Below are 27,995 nucleotides of genomic sequence, written 5' to 3' on the forward strand. Positions count from 1 at the left end.
AATAAACCCCCACGTATAAGCTTAAAAACACTATAAAAGACCAAGGATAAAGGAGGATTAGAACTACCTAACTTTCAGCACTACTTCTTAGCCAACAGGCTTCAGTTTATCTCAGGATGGCTAAAACATACCCTCTTAGATGAACCTTGGCTAGATGTAGAACAAGCACTTTGCAATAATCTAGAGATCTCAGACCTACCATTTATCAGCTCAAACATCCAACGACATGAATGCTTCCAAAGCGTCAACATCAGCTCTTCTCTGACAGCATGGTGGGAGTTTCTAAAATTGACGGCGTCTTCATTAATCCCATGCAAACGTACACCTATCTGGAACAACCCTGACATATTACAAAACAATAATATGATAAACTTTTCAGATTGGAGTGGTAAAGGAATCAAATATTTAGAACATATACCAGAAGGAACAGAATTTATTTCATTTGATGGACTAGTTACACAATATGGGATCAACAAGAAAAGATTTTTAGAATATCAACAAATTAAATCCATAGTAAAAAAGAAATTTAAACCGGGTCAAGTTGAACTACAAACACCACCAAGTGTGGTTCAATTTCTTACTCTTAAAACCCCCAAATTACTATCCAAAATATACAGAATGCTTTCTAAAACAGATGAATCAATATCACTTCCTATTGCAAAATGGGAAGCGGATTTATCAGTTAACTTAGACCTAAACTTCTGGTCTCAGATTTGCTTAAAAACCTTTCATCTAATTAGAAATCCCAGTCTTCAATTAATTCAATACAAAATATTACATAGAGTGCACTATACAGGTCATCGGATGTTCAAGATGGGCTTTACGTCTACCAACAACTGCTCACACTGCCAAACCAATTCACCGGACAATTATATCCATGCTCTTTGGTTCTGTCCACCAGTTCAGAAGTTTTGGCGCGAGATATGTGAAGACTTATCAAAGTGTCTGAAATGTAACATTCCAACTTCCCCCTTAGTGTGTTTGTTGGGCAGCTTAGATAATGTCACTTCAGAAAAGATTATCGCCCATATGGTTTTCACTGCCCTATGCATAGCCAAGAAAACAGTCCTCATGAACTGGAAAAATAAAAATAATCTTAATTCTAACCAATATAGAAATTATCTATTAGATTACATTAGTCTTGATACAGCCTCTGCCACCACATCAGACCAATTGCTCTGGGCTCCTTTGATCAGCTCCATCACCTAGTGGGGGTGGGGGGTCATAGTTTGGTCCCGCCTTCACTGTTGTGATTGGTGTGGGGGTAGGGACAGGCTTAGGGCGTGGGGGGGTTCCCCGGAGGCATCTTCCTTGGGGGGCTCAATCCGGGGTAGCGGTCATGTCCGGTTAGGGGCTCTTTTGGCTCTCAGGTGACTGTTTCCTCGTGGCTGCGTGCAGCGGGGCTAGGGGAGGGTCTGTGCTGACGGACGTGGGTTACTGACCTGGTAGCCTGGCTGCCCCTGGGTGGGTCCGGGATGGGCGTGAGGTTCTGGGGGCGCTCCGTCTCTGGGCTGGGGCCCTGGCAAGGCCTCGGGGGCTTGGGTCCTGGTTGGTGTGTTGCCGGGGTTGTGGGCGGGTGGGTGCATGGGGGCCCAGCCCTGGCGCAGGGTGCCGCTGGTGCGTCGAGCCACCTGGGGGGCTCTTCAACTGGTGGGGGAGATTGTCACATCTTGCAGGAGCTTTCCGCTCTTCAGGAACTCTCTCTGCAGGAGGGGGAGATACAGGAGAGGTGGAGGAAGATCTCAGCCTGGGCGTGAGTCTATTGTCTTATGTAGTCTGGAAGATGAGTGGATGATGGGGTGGGTGCAGTTTTCTCTGTGGTGGGGTTGGGTGGACTGTCCCGGGCTCTGTGGGGGCACTGCTGCACTGGGCCCCGGTCTGGATGGGCCTGGACCCCCTTTCCCTGGCGGGTCGCGGAGTATGGGGGTGCCTACTGGGGTCATAGAGTTCGTAGTGTCCATCCAGTGTAGACCACATTCACAACCTTGCTGACAATGAACACATTTGGGAAACAGGAAGTAATGGCATTGATTGCAATAAAGACTTTTTGGATTTTTTGTCTACATGGACACAATAAATATTTTGAGGTGCGTTGACAGTTCGCAGTAGCCCTTCAAAGTTCTGCACCTATGGATACAGACAATCTAATTTGCTTCCTAAATGTCTTGATGCATGCTCAATCATCCAGGTAAGTAAATCCCCAAAAGTGGATTCTAGGCATAGCGTTTGTGGGAGAAATGTTTTGTCACTCATCCAATTGACTTCTTCAGTCTCAGCTGACTGCAGGTTTCCCCAACCTTATAAACAGTACATTTGCATAATGACTGAAACCAGCCCACTGAAGGAACAATGGGCTGGGAGGACAGTTCCTTATTCTTAATAATGCAAATTCTCATGACCATCATTATGCAAATGTATTGTTTATAAGACTGGGGGAACCTGCAGTCAGCTGAGATTGAAGAAGTCACTTAGATGAGTGACGAAACGTTTCTCCCACAAAACGTTACATCCAGATGAACAGAATCAACTTTTGGAGAGTGCTTCCTAAATGTTTTTGCTGAAATTGTTTAAATGAACACTTTCATGGTTATTTAACAAATGATCAAAACTAAAGTACCAATGTGAGATATACATCATTCCTATAACACCAATTTTCTGGTAATAGAAATATTTAGCTCACACCATGCTCCCTGTATGATACATTATAAATTTAATCAATTAGAACTTTACGTATTTAGACCTACGGCTAAGCGTTGCAGTAAATTATAGGATATACATACTGCTGAAGACAGTGTTGTTGTTAATGTATGTTTGGAGGCGTTGCACCCCGGAACCTTAAGACGTTTTTCAGGGTTTTCCCTGTCATAATGTTATGTGAGAAACAGTTTCCTGTATGTGTTGCGACCAATGACTGTATAAAAGATGGACGACGCGACACCGCCTCCTACCATTGTGCAAAAATGAAGCCAAAATATCCCGCTTGTGGAGGCTGCCATCTTGCAAATTTGGAGCCAGAGTCTGCGCAGTAGTGACTTGAGGTGGAGCGACTGTGTAACACTCCCGCCCACACACCCACTGGACGTGACCGCAAACACGCCCCCCTACACTTTTTACGTAGCACCTGTGGCTCGAGTTTTTTGCTGGTTTACCGCGACTGACGACTCGTTTAATTAAGGTAAATACAACCATGTCATTGTTATAAAAAAAGAAAGACACACAGTTTATCATCTTATAGTTCTACAATCGCTCTGTTGTTAATTCGTTTGCTAGATTAGCCGCTAGCATACGCACTGTGTTGGAGGCTTGTTGCTAGTGTAACAGAGTCATAAATCACATTGTTATAATTACACAAAATGTGTTCTAAACCCCCAAACTGCTCCTTTTATACCTGACTTTTAGGACCTCCAAGCCTGTAGTTGTGTTCATTATCAGTTAGAGCCCCTCCTCATTCTTTTCTTCTTCTTCTTTGGTGCAATACTATAAATACAGTGTACCCGTTTTGCCTCTCCCCTTTTCCTACAATTCCCCTGTGGGAGAGGTGGGTGTCATTTCTTTCCAACACCTTGAAACACACATAATTCATATTTAGCCACCCTGATGTTTATGATTGCGATGTTAGTTCAGTTATTGTCATTATTAAGCCTGTTTTTGTAAGATGTTATAAGTGTGTAGTATGTGTGTATCATAAATGTGTTTTAGGCGCCATAAATGCTAGCATGAATATATACTCCTTGCTAGCTTGGGAGCTGTGGTGGGTTGAGCTAACCCTCTTCCCCACTGTTTGTATTTGGTCTAGGAGCTGGAGTGGGCAAATTATTTACTTGGAGGTCTTTCTTTCTTTTACCTTTTTTATCAGGTATGTCGGATTTCATGTTGTTGTTTTTGTTTTATCTTATGTCAAATATGTTACGTGTAAATGCATATTTTATGTTTAATGTAAAAATAAATGCCAGCCCTTTTCCTACAATTCCCCTGTGGGAGAGGAGCTGGAGTGGGCAAATTATTTACTTGGAGGTCTTTCTTTCTTTTACCTTTTTTATCAGATACAACGCAGAATCACACCGGTTACACTAGCTAGTTAGCGATGCTACACACCTGCTACTCTTAATAGTCTTCAACACTTATGTTTTTTTATCCATTTTTAGACAGCGATGAGATCAGCTGCACACTCCACAGAGGCCCAGAGTTACTGTTAATATGAAAAATATAATGCTGTCCTTTGAGATTTTAACATAAGACTGAGTGTAATGGATCTAAAACTGTTTAAATCTCTAGTCTACAGCCTGGTAACATGGAAACTTTAAAAACAGCAGCAGAACGTTTCAGTAATGTAGTCTAATGTGTTCTTTTCATTTAATAATAATCCATATTATGTATAACAGCTACATTCACCCTGGAGAGAAACTAGGGAGACCATCAGGACCAGGCTGGGTTTCTGGGTCCAGAGGTTTGGAGAAACTTCTTCCCTTTCTTTCATCACAGCTGTCCTGTGCCAGAAGTTCTGTTGACCCACTGAGAGAGGCATCATTTAAGAAACACCAGGAACACTGAAGCTCATCGCATTGATCAAGCAGGACTCATGATGTTCACCAGCAGCTCCCTCACAGGGAAATCTTCAGAGCTCCCCCGTAGGCCCGCCCCAGAAGATGGATAAACCCAGCATTTCATGAACACTGTGATGGAGACCTTTGGTTTGTGCAATGTTATAAATACTTGGATACTCCCCAGAGGCTCCGGACTTTTATATAAAGATATTATATTCAGTCCTGTAGAAAGTTATATATTTAAAAATATATGATCCTCTTTGGTTACTCTGGTATGAATAACTGAATCACTTTATGGTAAATAACCCACTATGTGAAAAAAAACTGTGAAAGAATTCCAGATGACAAGTTTGTAGTCCAACATACAAGTGATGACCTTTGACTTTCATCAGGTTTTATTTAATTGTGTTAGAGAAACTCAAACGTGCTCTTCATGCAGCTGAGTACATCAAGTGTTTAAAATGGAAGCTGTGCAGGTCTGAGATACAAACTGAGGTCCTGTTAATGCTGATATATAGTGACACAGTTACAGGGGTGATTAATCCTTTTGTTTTTTTGTGTTTAACTTTATCAATAAAACAGCTGCAGCTTTCACTGCAGCACATGTGGTACGTTAACCTTTGTACTGTTTTCATCAGTTCATTTTGCAGTTAACATGTTGGATGATCTGTCTGCTGTCACTGGGTGGTGCTGAGGTCTGAATCTGAGGGCAGCTCCTGTAATCACAAAGAGAACAGAACCATCAAACTCAAATGTAAATTTTATCCCTCAAAATTGAAATAAAGCTGATTCTTCTGTCCTCACACACTCAGGATCTGAAGTTATTCTCTTACATTTTTTTCAGTATTACAGTACACTACAGTACTTTAATCCATAGTTCCCGAGTAATGAGGAGCTACAAGGTACAAGCTTTTTTTTTTTAAAAAGTTACTGTCTTTATAGACGTGGCAAGAGACTGAAAACATGCTGTTGTTTGCACATATTTAATAATCAGCTCTGCACAGGAGCTGAAGCAGGATGCAGCCTGTTGCTTTTCCAGTATAATACTACTAAAAGTACAGTAATTAGTGAGTAGCCCGGAGCGTTTCTCTTGATTTCTTTAGTCAGGGTAAATTCATTCACCTGCACGGGTTAGCTAAACGAACCCTGACAGCCGAGTCCTCTTCTTAGCTAGCTAGGTCTCAGGACCGAGCTAAGGTCGGTAGTTACGGATTAGCTTACAAACACGTTTAACTTACCGAAAAAGTGCAGCGGGGCCTCGGGTCCTTCTGTCGGGTAGTCCAGTTTACTGAAGAACACCTCAGGCTGTCAGGTTAAAACACTCGGTCGTGTCTTCGTAGCGTAAACGCTGGCCCTCCTCTCAGAGCCTACGCTCTATCTGCTATTCGCGAACAGAGATGCGCAAGTTTCTCCGTGACTGCAGCTGCCAGTCAAAGCTGTTATGATGACGTTTCACCCCAATTTAACATCACCGCGGTAGGAATTAGAATCAACCTTATGGGCGAGAAGACAATGGCGTGTCCAGCGGGGTGGCCTGGGGGGGCACAGGCCACCCCCCCAACCAGACTGGCCACCCCAGGTGCCACCCCAAAGGCAAAACAATAAAATTCAATCAAATATCAAATGTCCGATTATGTTTTCACGGTGAAGCTCAGATATCCGATTGTAAGTGAATGCAGCATCCTTCTGCGCTATGTGCATCACGTTAGCAAAGGTAGGAGAGCCAAGCGCGAAAGATGGCACTGCAGGAAACAATTTTTCGGTGAAAGAAAATGAGGACAGAATAAATGTCCCGGTAAGTAATATTAAGTTTGTTGAGTTTAGTAAACTTCGGTGAAATTAGAATACCAAGGAAAAAATAACACTTAAAGAATTATTGCAGCCATGGAATATTTCAGACAGTATGCTACTGAGGGCAGCTAACATAAGAGTTATGAGTTATAAGATATAATCTAAGTCGTAACATTGCTGTATGGAGCTGCAGATTTGGTTGCAGGTTAACATCGCTGGACTGGCCATCGGGCTTATTTGACTTATTTTTTATTTTTTTTGTAACGGCATGAACAATGAGAGGTGGTGGATTGGCCAGATGCAGGTCGATGTGTAGAAATAACTCCGTTGTTTGGTGGTGGCTATGGCGGAGCTTCCACAGAGGCCAGCAGGTGGATGAGGGAAGGGGAGGCAGGAGGAGAGCCCCGAGGCAGCCGCCAGTCCGAGTGTCAGGTGAACTGAACTTCAGGTAAGAAGTTATGACCTGCAGTCTCTCTGGGTCAGATATAAACCAAGTTTAGGTGGAGTTTATTTTAGTTGTGCTGACTTTTTACCGTCAGTTGCAATAACTCATACTGCGTTCTAGCCAGCTTGATGGAGTTTTTAGGTGGGTGGGTGCTATGATGTTACTGATAGTGAACTTTATTTTATTCATAAGGTTAGTTAGTAGAGTTGCCAACGGCTCCTTAAAAAAATGGAATGGTCCCTCATTCAGAGAAAATATTACACGTTTAGTATTGAGCTGAGAAGAGACGCAGTTTGTCCCGAACTTCAGCTAGGATGGAAAAAGACACAAAGCTGGATTTATTCTGTCGTTATGCGGCACAGCTGCTTCTTCTCTCATTCTCTCCCCCTCCCTCTCCTGTTGCTACTTCAATCATGAAACTGATCAATGATCAGCTGATCGGCTTTTCTCTCTTGTTTGTTTATCGCCCACTTTGCGCCAGAAAGAGGAAACCAGCGGATGTCGCGCTAAACAACAGCAGCACGTTTAAGCTTGATCAGCTGTTGTTAGAATGTATTTAATATTAATTTCTATTATCAGCTGATGTTTGCTGGAGCCACAGCTGTAAAGCTGCTGGTCATGATGTCAGTTTGGATATGTGGTGAGAGGGAAACATGAAACCAGGAGATGTCCTTACTGAATCATCAGAGCTGAACAGGTGATGGAGAAACAGGTTTACCTTTTAGGTGACATGAATGAGTTGAAGTTATGAACTGTTTCTGAGAGACAAATAACACCAGGATCCTTTTTTATGTAGCTGACAGCTGGTAACTGTGCAGGGGCGGGTCTAGCAAAGTGTTGCCAGGGGGGCAGGTAGGGCATTAACAGGGAGAGGGGGGCACAAAGAAATACTTTTCTTTCTTATTCTCATTTAAAATATCTAGCTTTTATTAAATAATTATCTAAATCTTACAACCAAAGTTTTTATCTGACGTAAAATGTATAGAAATCATACATATACCAACAAGACTGTACATCACTGTCACCACAGCGTTTGTTTTCATTCAAAGGCTTTATGGCTTTAATACCTGGTGGGTCGGTCTGTAGTCAAAATGCCCGATTTTCTGTCCCAGTCCAGCCCTGCAGGTTATACTGGCAGTGTCACCATGCCAGCTGAATGTATTTCATCATCAGCCAGTGCTGTTCTTTATCAATATTACCAAAGTTTACCATAAGGCAGCATAGAAAGTATTTACTTGCTTTCAGGTTTTATTCAAATGTTAGTCTTTTCAGTTGTTTCTCCACTTTTTTCCTGTTTCAAAATCAAACACCAGTTTGTGAGAAGATTATCTTCTTTTTTTAACAGGCAGAGAAAGTTTTACATTGGAACTGGCTAATTTGTCAATTGTTTGTTACAAATGTTCGTATTTTAATATTCAAAAATGTTTTTGCCCAAAACATATGTGCACTACATGTCAGTAAAAATGCTATGCAAATATTGCTGTCCTTGAATGCTGAGTAAACACTGACAAAGCACTGATTGTATCTCTTGTACTTTATCAACGCAGTATCTAAAAACTTTGCACCGTAGTGGTTAAAATCTCATTCTAATAAGAGTTAAAAGTGCATTTGGTTATTAGGTTTATAGGATTATTGAATTATGGTTAATGGTTGGTAGAATTTTTTTTTTTTTAAAATGTATGGAGCTGCAGATTTGGTTGCAGGTTAACATCGCTGGACTGGCCATCGGGCTTATTTGACTTATTTTTTATTTTTTTTGTAACGGCATGAACAATGAGAGGTGGTGGATTGGCCAGATGCAGGTCGATGTGTAGAAATAACTCCGTTGTTTGGTGGTGGCTATGGCGGGGCTTCCACAGAGGCCAGCAGGTGGATGAGGGAATGGGAGGCAGGAGGAGAGCCCCGAGGCAGCCGCCAGTCCGAGTGTCAGGTGAACTGAACTTCAGGTAAGAAGTTATGACCTGCAGTCTCTCTGGGTCAGATATAAACCAAGTTTAGGTGGAGTTTATTTTAGTTGTGCTGACTTTTTACCGTCAGTTGCAATAACTCATACTGCGTTCTAGCCAGCTTGATGGAGTTTTTAGGTGGGTGGGTGCTATGATGTTACTGATAGTGAACTTTATTTTATTCATAAGGTTAGTTAGTAGAGTTGCCAACGGCTCCTTAAAAAAATGGAATGGTCCCTCATTCAGAGAAAATATTACACGTTTCGTATTGAGCTGAGAAGAGACGCAGTTTGTCCCGAACTTCAGCTAGGATGGAAAAAGACACAAAGCTGGATTTATTCTGTCGTTATGCGGCACAGCTGCTTCTTCTCTCATTCTCTCCCCCTCCCTCTCCTGTTGCTACTTCAATCATGAAACTGATCAATGATCAGCTGATCAGCTTTTCTCTCTTGTTTATTTATCGCCCACTTTGCGCCAGAAAGAGGAAACCAGCGGATGTCGCGCTAAACAACAGCAGCACGTTTAAGCTTGATCAGCTGTTGTTAGAATGTATTTAATATTAATTTCTAGTATCAGCTGATGTTTGCTGGAGCCACAGCTGTAAAGCTGCTGGTCATGATGTCTGTTTGGATATGTGGTGAGAGGGAAACATGAAACCAGGAGATGTCCTTACTGAATCATCAGAGCTGAACAGGTGATGGAGAAACAGGTTTACCTTTTAGGTGACATGAATGAGTTGAAGTTATGAACTGTTTCTGAGAGACAAATAACACCAGGATCCTTTTTTATGTAGCTGACAGCTGGTAACTGTGCAGGGGCGGGTCTAGCAAAGTGTTGCCAGGGGGGCAGGTAGGGCATTAACAGGGAGAGGGGGGCACAAAGAAATACTTTTCTTTCTTATTCTCATTTAAAATATCTAGCTTTTATTAAATAATTATCTAAATCTTACAACCAAAGTTTTTATCTGACGTAAAATGTATAGAAATCATACATATACCAACAAGACTGTACATCACTGTCACCACAGCGTTTGTTTTCATTCAAAGGCTTTATGGCTTTAATACCTGGTGGGTCGGTCTGTAGTCAAAATGCCCGATTTTCTGTCCCAGTCCAGCCCTGCAGGTTATACTGGCAGTGTCACCATGCCAGCTGAATGTATTTCATCATCAGCCAGTGCTGTTCTTTATCAATATTACCAAAGTTTACCATAAGGCAGCATAGAAAGTATTTACTTGCTTTCAGGTTTTATTCAAATGTTAGTCTTTTCAGTTGTTTCTCCACTTTTTTCCTGTTTCAAAATCAAACACCAGTTTGTGAGAAGATTATCTTCTTTTTTTAACAGGCAGAGAAAGTTTTGCATTGGCATTGGCTAATTTGTCAATTGTTTGTTACAAATGTTCGTATTTTAATATTCAAAAATGTTTTTGCCCAAAACATATGTGCACTATATGTCAGTAAAAATGCTATGCAAATATTGCTGTCCTTGAATGCTGAGTAAACACTGACAAAGCACTGATTGTATCTCTTGTACTTTATCAACGCAGTATCTAAAAACTTTGCACCGTAGTGGTTAAAATCTCATTCTAATAAGAGTTAAAAGTGCATTTGGTTATTAGGTTTATAGGATTATTGAATTATGGTTAATGGTTGGTAGAATTTTTTTTTTAAAAACATTATCTGCCAATTAAATCTGCCACCCTTCTCCAAATCTGTGCCCCTACCTGGCCCCCCCAACAAAAATTTTCTAGACACGCCACTGCGAGAAGACCCCTTGGACATCAATCAGCGTGATGAAAACTATTGATAACAAAAGAAAGAATCTTTGGAAAAAAATTATCTGAGGAGAATAAATTTATTTTAGTCTGACCCCAGTCCCGTCCGCTAACATGGAGGAGGCGGAGTTTATGACCTATACTGCAGCCAGACACCAGGGGGCGATAGAGATGTTTTGGCTTCACTTTTCACTTTTGGGGAGCTGTCGCGTCGTCCATGTTTTATACAGTCATTGGTTGCCACTAGCAGCAATGTAAATTTAATCAATTAGAACTTTACATATTTAGACCTACTGATAAACGTTGGAGTAAATTATATAACATGCTTACCTTGTGATGTACATAGAGTACTCTATGTACATCACAAGGTAAGCATGTTATATAATATATAAAATATATAAGCAAGGAAGAAGAGGAGTTTCCTCTGGCTTACGTAAGCCAGAGGAAACTCCTCTTCTTCCTTGCTTAATGGGAATGTTGTGCATTTCCTGGTTATTTTGAATTTCCTGTAAATATGCAGTTTTGAAGACGCAATGTTGGTTTTAAAGTCCATATCTGTAAATCGTGATTAAGAGTTGAGTAATTACTAAAACCTGTGATTTAAAACTAAAAACCTGCAGTCTTTGGTTGCATTGATAATCATGGATCTGAATACTCTTCTGGAAGTTTTTGCTGATGGTCAGTAATTTGGCTTTCTGAAATTCTTCCTTCTCTCCCTGCAGGATTGCTGAGCAATTGCAAACTTTCTCTGGGCTCTCATCACCATCTGTATACTCTAGCCATTGATACCTGAGGACGTAGGCAGCACTTCTGCCTGTTTTCAGTTGACTAAATTGTGAAAGCATGCAATAACCATAGCTGCCAGCCTTGTTTTGAAAACTGCATTTTTACAGTAATGGGAGAATCTCAAGTACAAAGTGTGTGAGAGCTCCTAAAAAGTTCTATATTTAATCTGTTACTCCACCATTAACCAAGAGATGATATGAGAATAGCAGGGAAACACACATACATATGTATGGAATATTTAAAAAAGAAATTTAAGTATAGGCCTGTGAAACTTCTTAAACCTATTTTTTAAAGTACTTTCACATGTAAATCTGTGTACTAATCTGTGAAGAAAAAGAACCAACATAAAACTTTAAATTCAATAGTTTTAGGCAACATACAAAATAGGACCACAGCAATTCATCCATCCTCATCCGCTTTGTCCGGGGCCGGGTCGCGGGGGCAGCAGCCTAAGCAAAGAGGCCCAGACCTCCCTCTCCCCAGCCACCTCCTCCAGCTTATCCGGGGGAATACCAAGGCATTCCCAGGCCAGCCGAGAGATATAATCTCTCCAGCATGTCCTGGGTCTGCCCCGGGGCCTCCTCCCGGTGGGACATGCCTGGAACACCTCACCCAGGAGGCGCCCAGGGGGCATCCTTGTCAGATGCCCGAACCACCTCAGCTGGCTCCTTTCGATGTGGAGCAGCAGCTGCTCTACTCTGAGCCCCTCCCGGATGGCCGAACTTCTCACCCTATCTCTAAGGGAGAGGCCAGCCACCCTTCGGAGGAAGCTCATTTCTGCCGCTTGTATCCGTGATCTCGTTCTTTCGGTCACTACCCACAGCTCGTGGCCATAGGTGAGGGTAGGGACGTAGACCGACCGGTAAATTGAGAGCTTCGCTTTTACACTCAGCTCCCTCTTCACCACGACGGACCGGTGCAGCGTCCGCATTACTGCAGCTGCAGCCCCAATCCGTCTGTCGATCTCCGGCTCCCTTCTCCCATCACTCGCGAACAAGACCCCGAGATACTTGAACTCCTCCACTTGGGGCAGGAACTCATCCCCGACCCGGAGTGGGCACTCCACCCTTTTCCGGCTGAGAACCATGGCCTCAGATTTGGAGGTGCTGATCCTCATTCCCGCTGCTTCACACTCGGCTGCGAACCGTTCCAGTGCGAGCTGGAGGCCCTCACCCGATGAAGCCAACAGAACCACATCATCTGCAAAAATCAGAGATGAGATTCTGAGGCCACCAAAGCGAAAGCCCTCTGCCACTTGGCTGCGCCTAGAAATCCTGTCCATAAAAATTATGAACAGAACCGGTGACAAAGGGCAGCCCTGGCGGAGCCCATCACCCACCGGGAATGAGTCCGACTTATTGCCGGCAATGCGAACCAAGCTCTTGCAACGGTTGTATAGGGATCGAATGGCCCGTAGCAATGGGCCAGACACCCCATATTCCCGCAACACCTCCCACAGGACACCCCGAGGGACACGGTCGAATGCCTTCTCCAAGTCCACAAAACACATGTAGACTGGTTGGGCAAACTCCCATGCACCCTCAAGTATCCTGGAGAGGATAAAGAGCTGGTCCAGTGTTCCGCGACCAGGACGGAAACCGCATTGTTCCTCCTGTATCCGAGGTTCGACTAACGGACGAACTCTCCTTTCCAGCACCCTGGCATAGACTTTCCCAGGGAGGCTGAGGAGTGTGATCCCCCTGTAGTTGGAACACACCCTCCGGTCCCCTTTCTTAAAGATGGGGACCACCACCCCGGTCTGCCAGTCCACAGGTACTGCCCCTGATCTCCACGCAACATTGCAGAGGCGTGTCAACCAGGACAGCCCTACAACGTCCAGAGCCTTCAGGAACTCGGGGCGGACCTCATCAACACCAGGGGCTCTGCCACCAAGGAGTTGTTTAACTGCCTCAGTGACCTCGCACCCGGAAATTGGCGGGTCATTCCCCTCATCCCCAGACTCTGCTTCCTCCTCGGAAGACGTGTCAGTGGGATTAAGGAGGTCCTCGAAGTATTCCTTCCACCGCCTGACAATTTTCTCAGTCGACGTCAGCAGCGCTCCGCCAGCACTATACACAGTGCAGGTAGAGCACCGCTTTCCCCTCCTGAGACGTCTGACGGTTTGCCAGAATCTCTTCGAGGCAGTCCGAAAGTCTTTTTCCATGGCCTCTCCGAACTCCTCCCACACCCGAGTTTTTGCTTCAGCCACTGCCCGAGCCGCATTCCGCTTGGCCTGTCGATACCTGTCGGCTGCCTCCGGAGTCCCACAGGCTAACCAAGCCCGATAGGACTCCTTCTTCAGCCTGGTGGCTCCCTCACCTCTGGTGTCCACCATTTGGTTCGGGGATTACCACCACGGCAGGCACCAACCACCGACCCTAAGGCGCAGGGAACAAACCCTCTTGTCCACCGGGAAAAACCCCAACGTACCGGCAGCAAGCCGAGGGGATATTAGGATACCCACCCCAGCCCGCCGCCTCTCACCAAGGGCAGCTCCAGACTGAGACTCCAGACTGAGTGGGAGGTGTTATCCAACATCGTCTTTATCTTGGACAGCATCCGCCTCTCCGACACCACCTTGGACTCCCTCAAGGTGGTGTCGGAGAGGCGGATGCTGTCCAAGATAAAGACAATGTTGGATAACACCTCCCACCCACTCCATGACATGCTGGTCAGTCACAGGAGCACGTTCAGTGAGAGACTGAGATTACCGAAAAGCACCACTGAACGACACAGGAAATCATTCCTGCCTGTGGCCATCTCCCTGTACAACGCATCCACTTAACACACTGGTTACTGCTACAACTACACATGTTTCTTTTCCAACTATTTATTTATGAGTGACTTATGTATGTATGTATGTATATATATGTATATATTGTACTATTCTTAGTTAGTGTATTGTCTGTCTTGTCTTAATGTTGGTTTAAAATGGAGCACTGTAACAAAAAATAATTTCCCCCAGGGATCAATAAAGTATTCTGATTCTGATGATTCTGAGACAGAGTCCAGCCCCTCTCCAGGAGACTGGTTCCAGAGCCCAAGCCATGTGTAGAGGTGAGCCCGACTATATCTAGCCGGTACCTCTCAACTTCACGCACTAACTCCTTCCCCACCAGAGAGGTGACATTCCATGTCCCTATTGCCAGTCTTGGCAGCCGGGGGTCAGTCCGCCAGGGCCTCCGCTCCTGGCCGCCACCCGGCACACAATGCACTCGACCCCTATGGCGCCTCCTGCGGGTGGTGGGCCTGCGGGAGGATGGGCCCATGTCTCCTCTTCGGGCTGTGCCCGGCCGGGCCCCATGGACTAAGGCCCGGCCACCAGACGCTCGCCCTCGGGCACCCTCCCCGGGCCTGGCTCCAGGGCGAGGCCCCGGTAACCCTATCCCGGGCAGGGTAAACTGTTCCCTCGGTGTCCTTTTCATAAGGGTCTTATCACAGCAATTCATGTTACCTAAAAATAAAACAAACACCTGTTTTTAAATGAAACATTCTATTAGGTTAAAATAATCTAATTTAGTTATTCTACAGGCATAAATTGCGTAATGACTGCTTTACCTCTGTGTTTTGTAGTATATATGATAATAAGCTTCTTGATGTGCACATGCATAAAACTAAGTGAGAAAGTGATTTTACTATTACTATTAACATGGGTAAAATATGTGATTAATACATGAGAAAAGAAATCTGCCACAGCAAGTACCTAGAGGTCATCGGAATGGAAAGATCTGGGAAATCAACATCAGATAACCCGCTAGAATAATAGACCACTGACATCAAGACAAGGAAGCTCCTAACCATGCCAATCCAGCACCCTGAGGAACAAGCTCTTAGTACAAGATCCATAGAGGCAGGGGTCTGCCACACCAGGCAAGACCCCAGGTGCAAGCTGTGTAAAGATGCCCCTGAGATAATCAGTGATGGGAGTAACAGCATTACAAGTAACGGCGTTAAAAGTAACGGCGTTACTAACGGCATTACTTTTTTCAGTAACGAGTAATCTAACTAATTACTATTCCTATCGTTACAACGCCGTTACAGTTACTAACAAGAAAACGCGGTCCGTTACTATTTTTCAACAAACAGATGGTTGGAGCTGTGTTCAGCTTACCGCATCTTATATCAGTTGCACGGAAGCATAGCTGGACTGGCCATCGGGCATACCGGGTATTTGCCCGGTGGGCCGATGGTGATTTTTCATTTTTATGGGCCGATGGGTTTTTTGTTTTTTTTTTCGTTTTTTTTCCGTAATGGTATAAACACTGAAAGGTGGTGGATTGGCCAGATGCTGGGAGATGTGTAAAAATAACTCAATTGTTTGGTGGTTGCTATTGCGGAGCTTCCACAGATTCAGTAACATTAGCAAGTGGTGGAGGCCAGCAGATGCAACACGCTGGCAGGTGGATGACGGAAAGGCAGGAGGAGCAGAGACCCGAGGCGGTGAACTGAACTTCAGGTAAGAAGTTATGACCTGCAGTCTATCTGGGTCAGATATAAACCAAGTTTAGGTGGAGTTTATTTTCGTTATGCTGACTTTTTACAGTCAGTTACAATAACTGGTACTGTGTGCTAGCTGGCATGACGGAGTTTCTATACTGCTGGGCGGGTGCTATGATGTTACTGATGTTGAACTTGTTTTATCTTATTTTATTTATAAGGTTAGTTATTAGAGTTTCCAACCCTGCTGTAAAAAACAGAATCGTATTCAGAGAAAATATTACGCGTTTCGTATTGAGGTGAAAAGGAACACAGTTTGTCCCGGACTTCAGCTACAATGGAAAAGAAACAAAGCTGGAGTTATTCTGTCTTTGCTGCACAGCTGCCTCTTCTTCTCTCATTCTCCCCCCTCCCTCTCCTGTTTCTACTTCAATCATAAAACTGATCAGTGATCAGCTGGTCGGCTTTTCTCTCTTGTTTGTTTATCGCCCACTTTGCGCCAGAAAGAGGAAACCAGCGGATGGCGCGCTAAACAACAGCAGCACGTTTAAGCTTGATCAGCTGTTGTTAGAATTTATTTAATATTAATTTCTAGTATCAGCTGATGCTTGCTGGAGCCACAGCTGTAAAGCTGCTGGTCATTATATCGGTTTGGATATGTGGTGAGAGGGAAACATGAAGATGAAACCAGGAGATGTCCTTACTGAACCATCAGAGCTGAACAGGTGATGGATAAACAGGTTTACCTTTAGGTGACATGAATGAGTTGAAGGGAAGTTATGAGTTCATAACTTCCCTTCAACTCATTCATTTCTGAGAGACAAATAACACCAGAATCCTTTTTTATGTAGCTGACAGCTGGTAACTGTGCAGGGGCAAGTCTAGCAAAGTTTTGCCAGGGGCCCAGGTAGGACATTAACAGGGAAAGGGGGGCAAAAAGAAATACTTTTCTTTCTTTTTCTCATTTAAAATGTCTCGCTTTTAACAAATAATTATCTGAATCTTACAACAAACGTTTTCATCTGATGTAAAATGTATAGAAATCCATAATTGTACATAGTAATTTTTTTTAGGGTCCCATCATAATTTCTTCAGAAGTAGCTAAGTACTGTATATGATGCCAGTATTTTCCCACATTTTCTAGATACTGTACCAGTACTGTGTGTAAAATGCCAAACAAGCTTTTTTTTTGGATGAAAGAAGAGAGTCTGTTCTTCATTTTGGTAGGTTCAGCGTTTATATGATCATAACACACAGTTTTCTGTGGCTCTTCAAAAATGAGTAAAAATGCTCAAAAACCCTGGCAGTGGGGAGTTACCTGATTTGAAAATGGCTGGCAGTGAATGAGTTAATTACTTTTTCAAAGTAACTTGCCCAACACTGGAGATAATCCAGCACATAACAGCAGGGTGCAGTATGCTAGCAGGCAGGGTATACGTGGAACACCATAACCAATTGTATACATCAGAATCAGAATCAGAATGGGTTTATTGCCAGATGTTGAGGTTTACAACATTAGGAAATTGCTGCGGTGCTTCAGTGCAAACAATAAGAATTAAAGTGCTATGTAGAAAGAAAGATATGTGCATGAGATATACATGAGATATATACATGAGAATAAGAATTATGAGTGCTACGTAGAAAGATATATACATGAGTGCAGGTGGTGATCAGTGCCAGACATGAAATGATGCAGTGACACAGCGTAGGGTCATGTGTTATGTGTCATGTGGCGGGGACAGTCATGTGGTTATTGTTCATGTGTCCAACAGCAGAGGGGAAGAAACTGTTCTTGTGGCGAGAGGTTCTGGTGCGAATGGACCGGAGCCTCCTGCCTGAGGGGAGCAGGTCAAACAGACTGTGTCCAGGGTGAGAAGGGTCAGCTGAGATCCGGGCTGCACGCCGCAGTGTCCTGGAGGTGTACAGGTCCTGCAGAGATGGGAGTCTGCAGCCAATCACCTTCTCAGCAGAGCGCACAACACGCTGCAGTCTCTGTTTGTCCCTGATAGTGGCTCCAGCGTACCACACGGTGATGGAGGAGGTGAGGATGGACTCGATGATTGCAGTGTAGAATTGCATCATCGTCCGTGTTGGCAGGTTGAATTTCTTCAGCTGCCTCAGGAAGTACATCCTCTGCTGGGCTTTCTTGATGACGGAGGTGATGGTGGGCTCCCACTTCAGGTCCTGGGTGATGGTGGTACCCAGGAAGCGGAATGAGTCCACAGAGGTGATGGGGGTGTCAGTCAGGATGATGGGGGGGAGTGGGGCTGTGTGCTTCCTGAAGTCCACAATAATCTCCACTGTCTTCTGGGCATTCAGCACCAGGTTGTTGTGGCTGCACCAGGACACCAGACGTTCAACCTCCCTCCTGTAGGCAGACTCATCCCCGTCAGAGATGAGCCCAATGACGGTGGTGTCATCTGCGAACTTGATTAGCTTGACAGACTGGTGGGTGGAGGTGCAGCAGTTGGTGTACAGGGAGAAGAGCAGAGGAGAAAGAACACAGCCCTGAGGGGAGCCGGTGCTGATGGTCCGGGAGTCCGAGACATTCTTCCCCAGCCTCACGTGCTGCTTCCTGTCCGTCAGGAAGTCAGTGATCCACCGGCAGATGGGATCAGGCACATTCATCTGGGAAAGCTTGCCTCGGAGATGGTCTGGAAGGATGGTGTTGAAGGCAGAGCTGAAGTCCACAGACAGGATCCTGGCGTAGGTTCCTGGGGAGTCCAGATGCTGCAGGATGAAGTGTAGGGCCATGTTGATGGCGTCGTCTACAGACCTGTTGGCTCTATATGCAAACTGCAGGGGGTCCAGGAGGGGGGCCGTGAGGGTCTTGAGATGGGAGAGAACTAGGCGCTCAAATGACTTCATGACCACAGATGTCAGAGCCACGGGTCTGTAGTCATTTAGTCCAGTGATCCTAGGTTTCTTGGGGACAGGGATTATGGTAGAGGACTTGAAGCAGGCAGGCACATGACATGCCTGCAGTGAGGAGTTGAAGATGCCAGAAAACACTGGGGCCAGCTCGTTTGCACAGTGTCTGAGGGTGGCAGGAGACACACCGTCTGGGCCGGGAGCTTTCCGAGCATTCAGATTCTTAAACTGCTTCCTCACATCTGCTTCATGAATATGAAGAGTTGTGGTCGGAGGAGGTGGTGTGAAATCCTCTTTTGTGTGGGGTGAGGAGGGGGGTGTTGTAGGTGAACAGTTTGAAGGTGGTGATGGCTCTATGGAGGGGGGAGAGGTGGGGGAATGAGTGTCCAAAGTGCCTCTATTGTTGGGGTCGTTGGAGGTGTGAAGGCTGCCTGATGGCTCGTCAAAACGACAGTAGAAGTCGTTGAGGGTGTTGGCCAAGAGCAAGTCGTCAGTGGAGTGGGGGGTTTTAGGCTTGTAGTTTGTAATATTCCTAAAACCTTTCCACACAGAGGCCGAGTCATTCTCTGAGATCTGCTGCTGCATCTTCTCAGAGTGCTGATGTTTGGCAATGTCCACTTCCTTAGTGAACTTGTACTTGGCCTCTCTGTAGCAGTCCCTGTCTCCGCTTCTGAACGCCTTACTCTTTTCCAGCCACAGCTTTTTGAGTTTAGGGGTAAACCAGGGTTTGTCATTGTTATAACTCACCCTGGTGCGTGATGGCACAATGCTGTCCTCACAGAAGTGGATATAGGAGGTGACAGTGTCCGTAAACTCGTCCAAGCTGTTAGAAGCAGCCTTCATTGTGTCCCAGCCTGTAGACTCCAAACACGTGCGAAGCTCCTCCACAGCCTCGTTGCTCCACAGTTTTTTGGTCCTCACGACAGGTTTGGAGAGCTTCAGCCTCTGTCTGTACGCGGGGATTAGGTGGATCATGACGTGATCAGAAAGTCCGAGTGAAGCGCGCGGCACCGTGCGATAGGCCCCGCTGATCGTGCTGTAGCAGTGGTCCAATGTCCTCTCCTCTCTGGTCGGGCATTTAATATACTGCTTGTATTTCGGAAGCTCATGGCTCAGATTGGCTTTGTACACATAGTATGCAGGAACATCTGTGCTCAGTATGGGCTGGAAGTCCCGAGGTCAAAATGGGAGATGCCTCTTAGGGTGGTCGAGAATGACCCAGCCAAGAGTTTGTGGGACTTCCCCATACAGACGGATATAGTGTTGATGGCTAACCAACCAGACATAGTAGTGATGGATAAGCAGAGGAAGACGGATGTAGTGATATATGTAGCTAACCGAGAGATAGCAACAGCAGGAAGAAAGAACATGAGAAGCTGGAGAAATATCAAAGGCTGAGAGTAGAACTCAAGAAGATGCAGAGGGTGAATGCAACAGTAATCGGACCTCTTGGTGTAGTGACCCCCATGCTAGGCAGGAGGCTCCAGCAAATTCATGGAACAACATCAGAGATCTCTTTCCGGAAGAACGCAGTCCTAGGAACAGCATAGATACTACACAGGACCACCCGCAAGGGCAATAGGGGATGTATAGATCTATATATCTCGATACTGTATATCACAGCACAGAGAATACGGACAAAAATACTAAACGAAATATATTTCAGCTTTTGTTTATTATTATGTATATATTATTAATTTAATATTAATAATATTATTAATTAAATTTCATTATCTGCATCTTTACCACACATTTGACTAAGTGTACAGACTGTAAGTGCAGTGAATGCTAAAATTATACACGTAACATTGGCATATACTGGACATGCAGTGCTGAGATTCAGGATACTGTGTTAAAGGCTGGGATTCAATGAATTCATCATACAGGCAAGTTTTGAGTATTAATTTTCAGAATGCATTAACAAAGATAGCCAATATTGAGCAGCGTTCGATACTGTTACCCATCTGCTAGTCTATACCATCTATACTAGTGTATAGAAAAACAGCAGCAAAGTAAGTGATAAGTATGTATATGTTAATTAACATATGTAAAATGAGAGCCTTCATTTTTTTTATTACAATGACCAATAGAAGAAATAATGTGTGATATTAAAGGTAATTAATATTAAATACATAGCAAAGAAACATATTAGCTGCTTCAAATTGGGTTTTTGGGGGCATTTTTCAGCTTTATTTGATAGACTCAGGATGCCCCCTGGGCGCCTCCTGGGTGAGGTGTTCCAGGCATGTCCCACCGGGAGGAGGCCCCGGGGCAGACCCAGGACACGCTGGAGAGATTATATCTCTCGGCTGGCCTGGGAACGCCTTGGTATTCCCCCGGATAAGCTGGAGGAGGTGGCTGGGGAGAGGGAGGTCTGGGCCTCTTTGCTTAGGCTGCTGCCCCCGCGACCCGGCCCCGGACAAAGCGGATGAGGATGGATGGATGGATGTTTTGCAAATAGAATAGACAACAGGTGGAAATTATAGGCAATTGGTAAGACATCCCTAATAAAGGAGTGGTTCTACAGGCGGTGACCACAGACCACTTCTCAGTACCTATGCTTTCTGGCTGATATTTTGATCACTTTTGAATGCTGGTGGTGATTTCACTAGTGGTAGCATGAGACAGAGTCTACAACCCACACAAATGGCTCAGGTAGTGCAGCTCATCCAGGATGGCACATCAATGCGAGCTGTGGCAAGAATGTTTGCTGTGTCTGTCAGCCTAGTGTTCAGAGCATGGAGGCGCTACAAGGATACAGGCCAGTACAACAGGAGACGTGGGGGAGGGCAACAAAACAGCAGTAGGACCGCTACCTTCACCTTTGTGCAAGGAGGAACAAGAGGAGCACTGCTAGAGCCCTGTAAAATGACCTCCAGCAGGCCACAGATGTGCATTTGTCTGTCCAAACAGTCAGAAACAGACTCCATGAGGGTGTCATGACAGCTCAACATACACAGGTGGAGTTGTCCTTACGGCCCAACACTGTGCAGGATGTTTGGTATTTGCCAGACAACACCAAGATTGACAAATTCGCCACTGGTGCCCTGTGCTCTTCATAGATGAAAGCAGGTTCAGACTGAGCACATGTGACACACGTGACAGAGTCTGGAGATGCTTTGAAGAATGTTCTGCTGCCTGCAACATCCTCCCGCATGACCGGCTTGGCAGTAGGTCAGTAATGGTGTTGGGTGGCATTTCTTCGGGTGGAGGCTGCACAGCCCTCCATGTGCTCACCAGAGGTAGCCCGACTGCCATTAGGTACCGAGATGAGCTCCTCAGACCCCTTGTGAGACCATATGCTGGTGCAGTTGGCCCTGGGTTCCTCCTAATGCAAGACAGTGCTAGACCTCATGTGGTTGGAATGTGTCAGCAGTTCCTGCAAGACGAAGGCATTGATGCTATGGATTGGCCTGCCCGTTCCCCAGACCTGAGTCCAATTCAGCACAACTGGGACTTCATGTCTTGCTCCATCCACCAACACCACATTACATGACAGACTGTCCAGGAGTTGGTGGATGTTTTAGCCCAGGTCTGGGAGGAGATCCCTCAGGAGACCATCCGCCACCTCATCAAGAGCATGCCCAGGTGTTGTAGGGTGATCATATAGGCACGTGGAGGCCACACACACTACTGAGCCTCATTTTGACTTGTTTTAAGGACATTACATCAAAGTTGGATCAGCCTGTAGTGTGTTTTTCCACCTTAATTTTGAGTGTGACTCCAAATCCAGACCTACATGGGTTGTTTGCGGCCATTTTGTTGGACATTGAATCATTCTCCCAGACTGCTGTTTCCACAATCAATTTACCTGTAGGTTCTCTATCTATTTTCTATAGTACACAGCCAAACACTAAAGTTTTACATTTTCTACCCTTGGGTTATGAAATTATCACATGCCATGCTAGATTAGCAATGATAGTCTATGTAAATAGTAATGTACTTAATATAATTTTAAATAGCCATTTAATTACAAGCTTAAATTGCCGAAAAACTGATAGTAAATGATAAAATAGAATGAAAAAGAAGAAGAACTTTAAAAAAGAATAACCCCTACAGGCTTGGTGTGACCCATCTCCTAGATGTTATTTTACACTGTTTGACACAACTGCAATTTGATAAACACTTAAGAAATACAAATGATAACATGTGACATAATAATAATCATCATCATTGTCACAAATCAAAATGAAAAAAAGCTAACTAAATGGTTTCCCAGTTACAGGTGGGAGTTCAGTTGACTAAGCAAATCACTATCACAAAACTTAAATCAAAAGGCGTGACAACACTGCTACATTTAGTAACTGTCGTACAAATTCAGACTCCACAACTTTTATAACACATCTAGGTCCACATGAAGTTATGATCCAACACTATCCAAGAATGTGTTTATACTTTTGGTTATCCATTTGAATTGTTTTTCATAGTGGATGATTAACTCTCCAACTAATCCAACTCAGTCAGTGCCTTGTGTCTCAGATATTTCTCTAAGCAATAGATAGCAATGGGATCTCTGTCTGCATCAAACTTATTGGCAAAAAGGTGATGCTGTTCAATCAACCACTGCAGGTCTCCAGCACCATACACACATATTGATCTGACATGATGGCCTTTACATTCTGGGTATACTGCTTGCAGAGAACCCTCTGACCCCTCGTGCCCCTGCCACTTCACCATCCGTGCAATTGCATTAATGTCTGTGATGTCAAATTTACGGTTGGGCCATGTTGAGCCTGGAACACCAGGCATTCGTTGTATTGTTGCCCACAGAAACTCATCAGGACTGTAGGTGTCTTTGGCCCACTCAATGAGGGCCTGTATTCGCTTGTCTTCCAACACACTGTGAATGTAACCTCGGTTGACCACAATGTAGGCATTTCCTGATAGTATAGGGAGATTGAAGGGAGTTGGATCCTTTGTTTTTCCTACTGGCTGGGACAATTAAAAAGTTAGTATGATCGTAAGTAAGTCTGAAACAATGTTTTTTTTACAATAGCAAAGTAAATTGATCAATGGCAACATGATACATTATGAAAAAAATATCCAAAAGAAGTACCTGCATTTTTCCATCAATTACTTGGTAAACATTCATCACCCTCTTCTTCTTTCCTTGAGGCATTTCTTCAGACTCCAAACTGTTACCTCCTTTCAGTGAATGCAAAGCTTGCACAATTTCCAAGTTAGTTTTTAGAGGGAAATCCTGACCACAGAGGTTGATAAAGTATTTCCAGTTTGTACTGGTGTTATAGAGATCAGCCATACAGTTAAGATCAGCCTGTACACGTGTCCATCCAGCGTAGACCACATCCACAGGCTTGCTGACCATGAACACATTTGGGAAACAGGAAGTAATGGCATTGATGGCAATAAAGACTGAGGCCGGTGCTTTTTTGTCCACATGGACGCAATAAATATTTTGAGGTGTGTAGATAGCTCGCAGTAGTCGCTCAAAGTTTTGCACCTAAAGATAAGAACAATTTAATTGGCTTCCTAAATGTTTTTGGTGAAAATGTTCAAATGAGCACTTTCATGGTTATTTAACAAACGGTCAAAACTAAAGTACCAATGTGAGATATCCATCATACCTAAAACAGTAATTTTGTGATAAGAAATTTCAAAAGATCAAGCTCACACCATGCTCCCTGTACTGTACACCATGCACTGTACATTTAATCACTTAGAACTTTACATATTTAGACCTACTGCTAAACGTTGCAGTAAATTATATAACATGCTTACCTTGTGATGTACAACCATAGAGTAAGCCAGAGGAAAGTCCTCTTCTTCCTTGCTTAATGGGAATGTTATGTATTTCCTGGTTATTTTGAATTTCCTATAAATTCACAGTTTTCAAGACGCAATGTTGGTTTTAAAGTCCATATCTGTAAATCGTGATTAAGAGTTCAGTAATTACTAAAACCTGTGATTTAAAACTACAAACCTGCAGTCTTTAGTTGCATTGATATAATACTCATCAGGGATCTGAATAATCTTCTGGAAGTTTTTGCTGATGGTCAGTAATTTGGCTTTCTGAAATTCTTCCTTCTCTCCCCGCAGGATTGCTGAGCAGTTGCAAACTTTCTCTGGGCTCTCATCATCATCGGTATACTGTAGCCACTGATACCTGAGAACGTAGGCAGCACTTTTGCCTGTTTTCAGTTGACTAAGTTGTGAAAGAATCCATAGCAGTCCCAGTACAGCAATGAAATGCAATAACCATAGCTGCCAGCCTCGTTTTGGAAACATTTTTTTTTACAGTAATGGGAGAATCTCAAGTACAATAATATTAAAGTGTGTGAGAGCTGCTAAAAATGTTCTATATTTATTTTATGGTAACCTCTGGCACTATAAAATAGTAATGATTAATGTTTTATGATATGTAGACAATTTCCTTTCATGGAGTTATGCTGATCAGTGCATCTGTTACTGAACCTGGAACCAAGAGATGACATGAGGATAGTAGTGAAAAAACATGATATATGGAATATTTCAAAAAGAAATTTAAGTATAGGCCTGTGAAACTTCTTACGTCTAAAGTTCAGAACAAGAACCAACATAAAACTTTAAATTGAATAGTTTTAGGCAAAATAAAGCAAAAGCCGTTGTTTTTAAATAAACATTCTGATAGGTAAAAATCATGTAACTTCATTATACTACAGGCATACATTGCGTAATAACTGCTTTGCACAACCACTGTGTTTTGTAGTTTGTTTTGTACCTTTCCTAACTTAATCAAGAGAAAAAGAGATTATTTCCTACCTGGGATCTTTCATTGGCAGAGCAAATCCTTTTTTCTATTCTCATAGTTATCTATGGCATTCCTTTTAAGGTTTTTGATACATCAAATCTTCGGGGCACGTTTTATTCCTTGAGCTAAACTGGTTACGGAAGACCAAACTGAAGACATTCTGTAAGCCACAGCCTCCAAATACCTGCAGTGGGTGAGGCAAGTTCCTAGTCAGCTAGATGGAAAGAAGAAGAATCAGGAAATCAACATCAGATAACCCATTAGATAACAGATCATTGACATCAAGACAAGGAATCTCCTGACCATGCAAATCCAGCACCCTGAAACTGTATGCTAAGCGAAAAGAAAGGAGGCCAAGGATTAGCGAGAGTCAGAATCACTGTCCAGGATGAGACAACGAACATCCACGAGTACATCAGGAAGTTGGACACAATCGACCCACCTGGGTCCTCCTTCCTCACATCCCCATGGTTGGCCAGCGTCAACCGTGACAGAATGATCCAGCCAAACATGGGCCCAGCGGACTCTGAGGAGAGGCTCAGGAGGGAGGTAATGAACAAAGTTTACAGACTATGTGATTTGTGGTGGGAGAAGCCCGGGGAAGTCTTGCGTCACGTCTCGCCGTGGAGAGGCAGCTGCAGGAGACGTTTTTTAAATTTCCCTGGCTGGTTGACTGTCTCAAACCATGGTTGGGACTTCATGGACTTCCTGCTCTCAACCCTCCACCTCCACTCTCCGAATTAGGCTGCTCACCGGCCCAGTCGTCTACATGGAAACGACGTTCATGCCGCCAGCGCCTCTCACCACAGTCGGATCCCCAGACAGCTCTACTGCCGGCTGTGGTGAGTAATGGGGACACTTTTTCATTTCTCACACCATCTGTTTCTTTGTTTACAGTGGACGGTGATGCCGCAGACGCTTCTGTAAACCAGCCATTAGTGCAGCTGGCATCGCCTCAGTCTGAGGTCTCCACACCACTCTTTGCTCCACCACCTGCGGCTACGGCGCCACCCAGACCTGCTCAGCCTGAGCTGGAGGAGCTCAGCAAGCCGGAGGAGCTCGCGCCGCCCGAGCAGGACCTCAGCGAGCAGGAGGAGCCCGCCCCGCTCACGGAGGAGCTCAGTGAGCTGGAGGAGTCCGCGCTGCCTGAGCAGGAGCTCAGCGAGCCGGAGGAGCTCGCACCGCCCGCGGAGGAGCTCAGCAAGCCGGAGGAGCCCGCCCCGCCCACAGAGGAGCTCAGTGAGCTGGAGGAGTCCGCGCTGCCTGAGCAGGAGCTCAGCGAGCCGGAGAGACCAGCATGGTCACCATGTCCACCACGTCCACCTCCAGACAAGAACCAACATAAAACTTTAAATTTAAAACATGATACAATAACCTGAAACACTGACTTCAAAGTAAAACAGGAAACTTAGGCAAACTTGTGGCCCACCTTTAAGCACCTGTAGTACAGTTTGTTGTCCTTCAAAAATGTTCATTTGTGGTCTAGTGACTTTTCTGAGAAGCTTGGGAGCTTTGACAACTTGTGCCTTTCATCTTTGCAGAACTTGTAGGCGACCTTTAACCTTGTGTCACCTTGGCTCTCAGAACTGAAGAACCTTCTTGGATGAGAGGTCTTAGGTTACCTGTTAAGAGGTGGTCAGGCTGAGTCCAGAGGCGCACACTCAGAGGTTCAGCTCTCTATTTCACTACAAGGTCCCTTCATTCTTTACATATCTGATATAAGATTTTTTAGTTTGTGTTATGTTTATTTGTAGCTTCATTTAAAGGAAGAAGAGCTTGTGAATTGGAACCAACACAGGAAGAGAGATTGAAGCCATATGTGTAGAGGAATGCGGTGACATACGACACTTCCTCCTGTTTTAACAGACAAACTAGCGCTCTCTCTCTCTCCTTTTATGGGAATGTCTGAATTTCTATACATACCAAGTTATCTCCTGTTTCAGCTGACAAGCGAACAGTCTCTCCTTTTATGGAAATGTTTTATATTCTGAACATGCCACTCCTACTTCCTTGAAAACTTGCTTAAGTATAAATAAAGAAAGCTCTGAAAGCCCTGGGCGGTCTTTCCTCTGTGTCACATCTGTCCTGCACACGTTGCTGCAGGATGGATCGGGCGATGAGGGGGGATCGTCCATGTATGCATGAAAAAGATATCTTGAGTTTGAGTTTCTTTGCCTTCTAATAATTTTCTCTTCACAATATCCATGTCGAGCAGAGTGTAAAAATGGCCTTTGGGCAAGCACACACACTTCTTAGCAGTGCAAAGCTATGAGCAAAAACAGCAATATATGAAAATCCAGGCAGCCAGCCTTTGTCTGCCCAACCAATCCTTAAATTGCACGGCATGGATAATTTGCATTGCTTTGGGGATTTTGGAAATGAGATAGCTAATCCAATAATTAATGCGTTAGCTATCCCAGGTAATCCAAAAAACGAATAATTTGTTCATATAATAGCTAATCCGTGAGCTAACAGGAAAAGGAAATGGATTTTCATGTAAGGAGTGGAATTTTTTTCTTAAGGAAGTACAGAACGTCTGTTGTTTAAAAGATTTAATTTGCTTCAGCAGTTGAAAGTACAAGTTAAAGCGCTGGACCGCGATGTGAAATCAGCAATCTGCTTCGCAAAAAGGATGCTTCTCAGAGTGGGTGATAC

General features: G+C 44.3%; 2 protein-coding genes and 1 long non-coding RNA gene across 3 annotated transcripts; 1 reads left to right on the forward strand and 2 right to left on the reverse strand.

Annotated features, from left to right (window-relative positions):
- Positions 1 to 1,714: 1,714 nt before the first annotated feature.
- LOC309718504 lies at positions 1,715 to 5,921 on the reverse strand. Its single transcript, XR_014279988.1, has 3 exons — positions 5,783 to 5,921; positions 2,949 to 5,260; positions 1,715 to 1,988 (listed from the first exon to the last, which is right to left on the reverse strand). It is a non-coding gene; the product is annotated as an uncharacterized lncRNA (long non-coding RNA).
- A 152-nt stretch (positions 5,922 to 6,073) lies between these two features.
- Positions 6,074 to 27,515, forward strand: LOC309718501 (uncharacterized protein). The gene is made up of 5 exons (XM_082553821.1): positions 6,074 to 6,339; positions 6,688 to 6,783; positions 8,640 to 8,726; positions 15,624 to 15,740; positions 26,238 to 27,515. Exons 1-5 carry the CDS (start codon positions 6,332 to 6,334, stop codon positions 26,245 to 26,247), a joined length of 318 nt encoding a protein of 105 aa, XP_082409947.1. The 5' UTR covers positions 6,074 to 6,331; the 3' UTR covers positions 26,248 to 27,515.
- LOC309718502 (beta-1,3-galactosyl-O-glycosyl-glycoprotein beta-1,6-N-acetylglucosaminyltransferase-like) lies at positions 22,788 to 26,222 on the reverse strand. Its single transcript, XM_082553822.1, has 4 exons — positions 24,534 to 26,222; positions 24,332 to 24,425; positions 23,649 to 24,053; positions 22,788 to 23,524 (listed from the first exon to the last, which is right to left on the reverse strand). The coding sequence occupies exons 1-4, from the start codon at positions 24,836 to 24,838 to the stop codon at positions 23,039 to 23,041; spliced, it is 1,290 nt and encodes a 429-aa protein (XP_082409948.1). The 5' UTR covers positions 24,839 to 26,222; the 3' UTR covers positions 22,788 to 23,038.
- Positions 27,516 to 27,995: the final 480 nt, after the last annotated feature.

The sequence above is a fragment of the Aulonocara stuartgranti genome, assembly GCF_965226115.1.
Source record: "Aulonocara stuartgranti genome assembly, chromosome: 12".
NCBI classification, from domain to species: Eukaryota; Metazoa; Chordata; class Actinopteri; order Cichliformes; family Cichlidae; genus Aulonocara; species Aulonocara stuartgranti.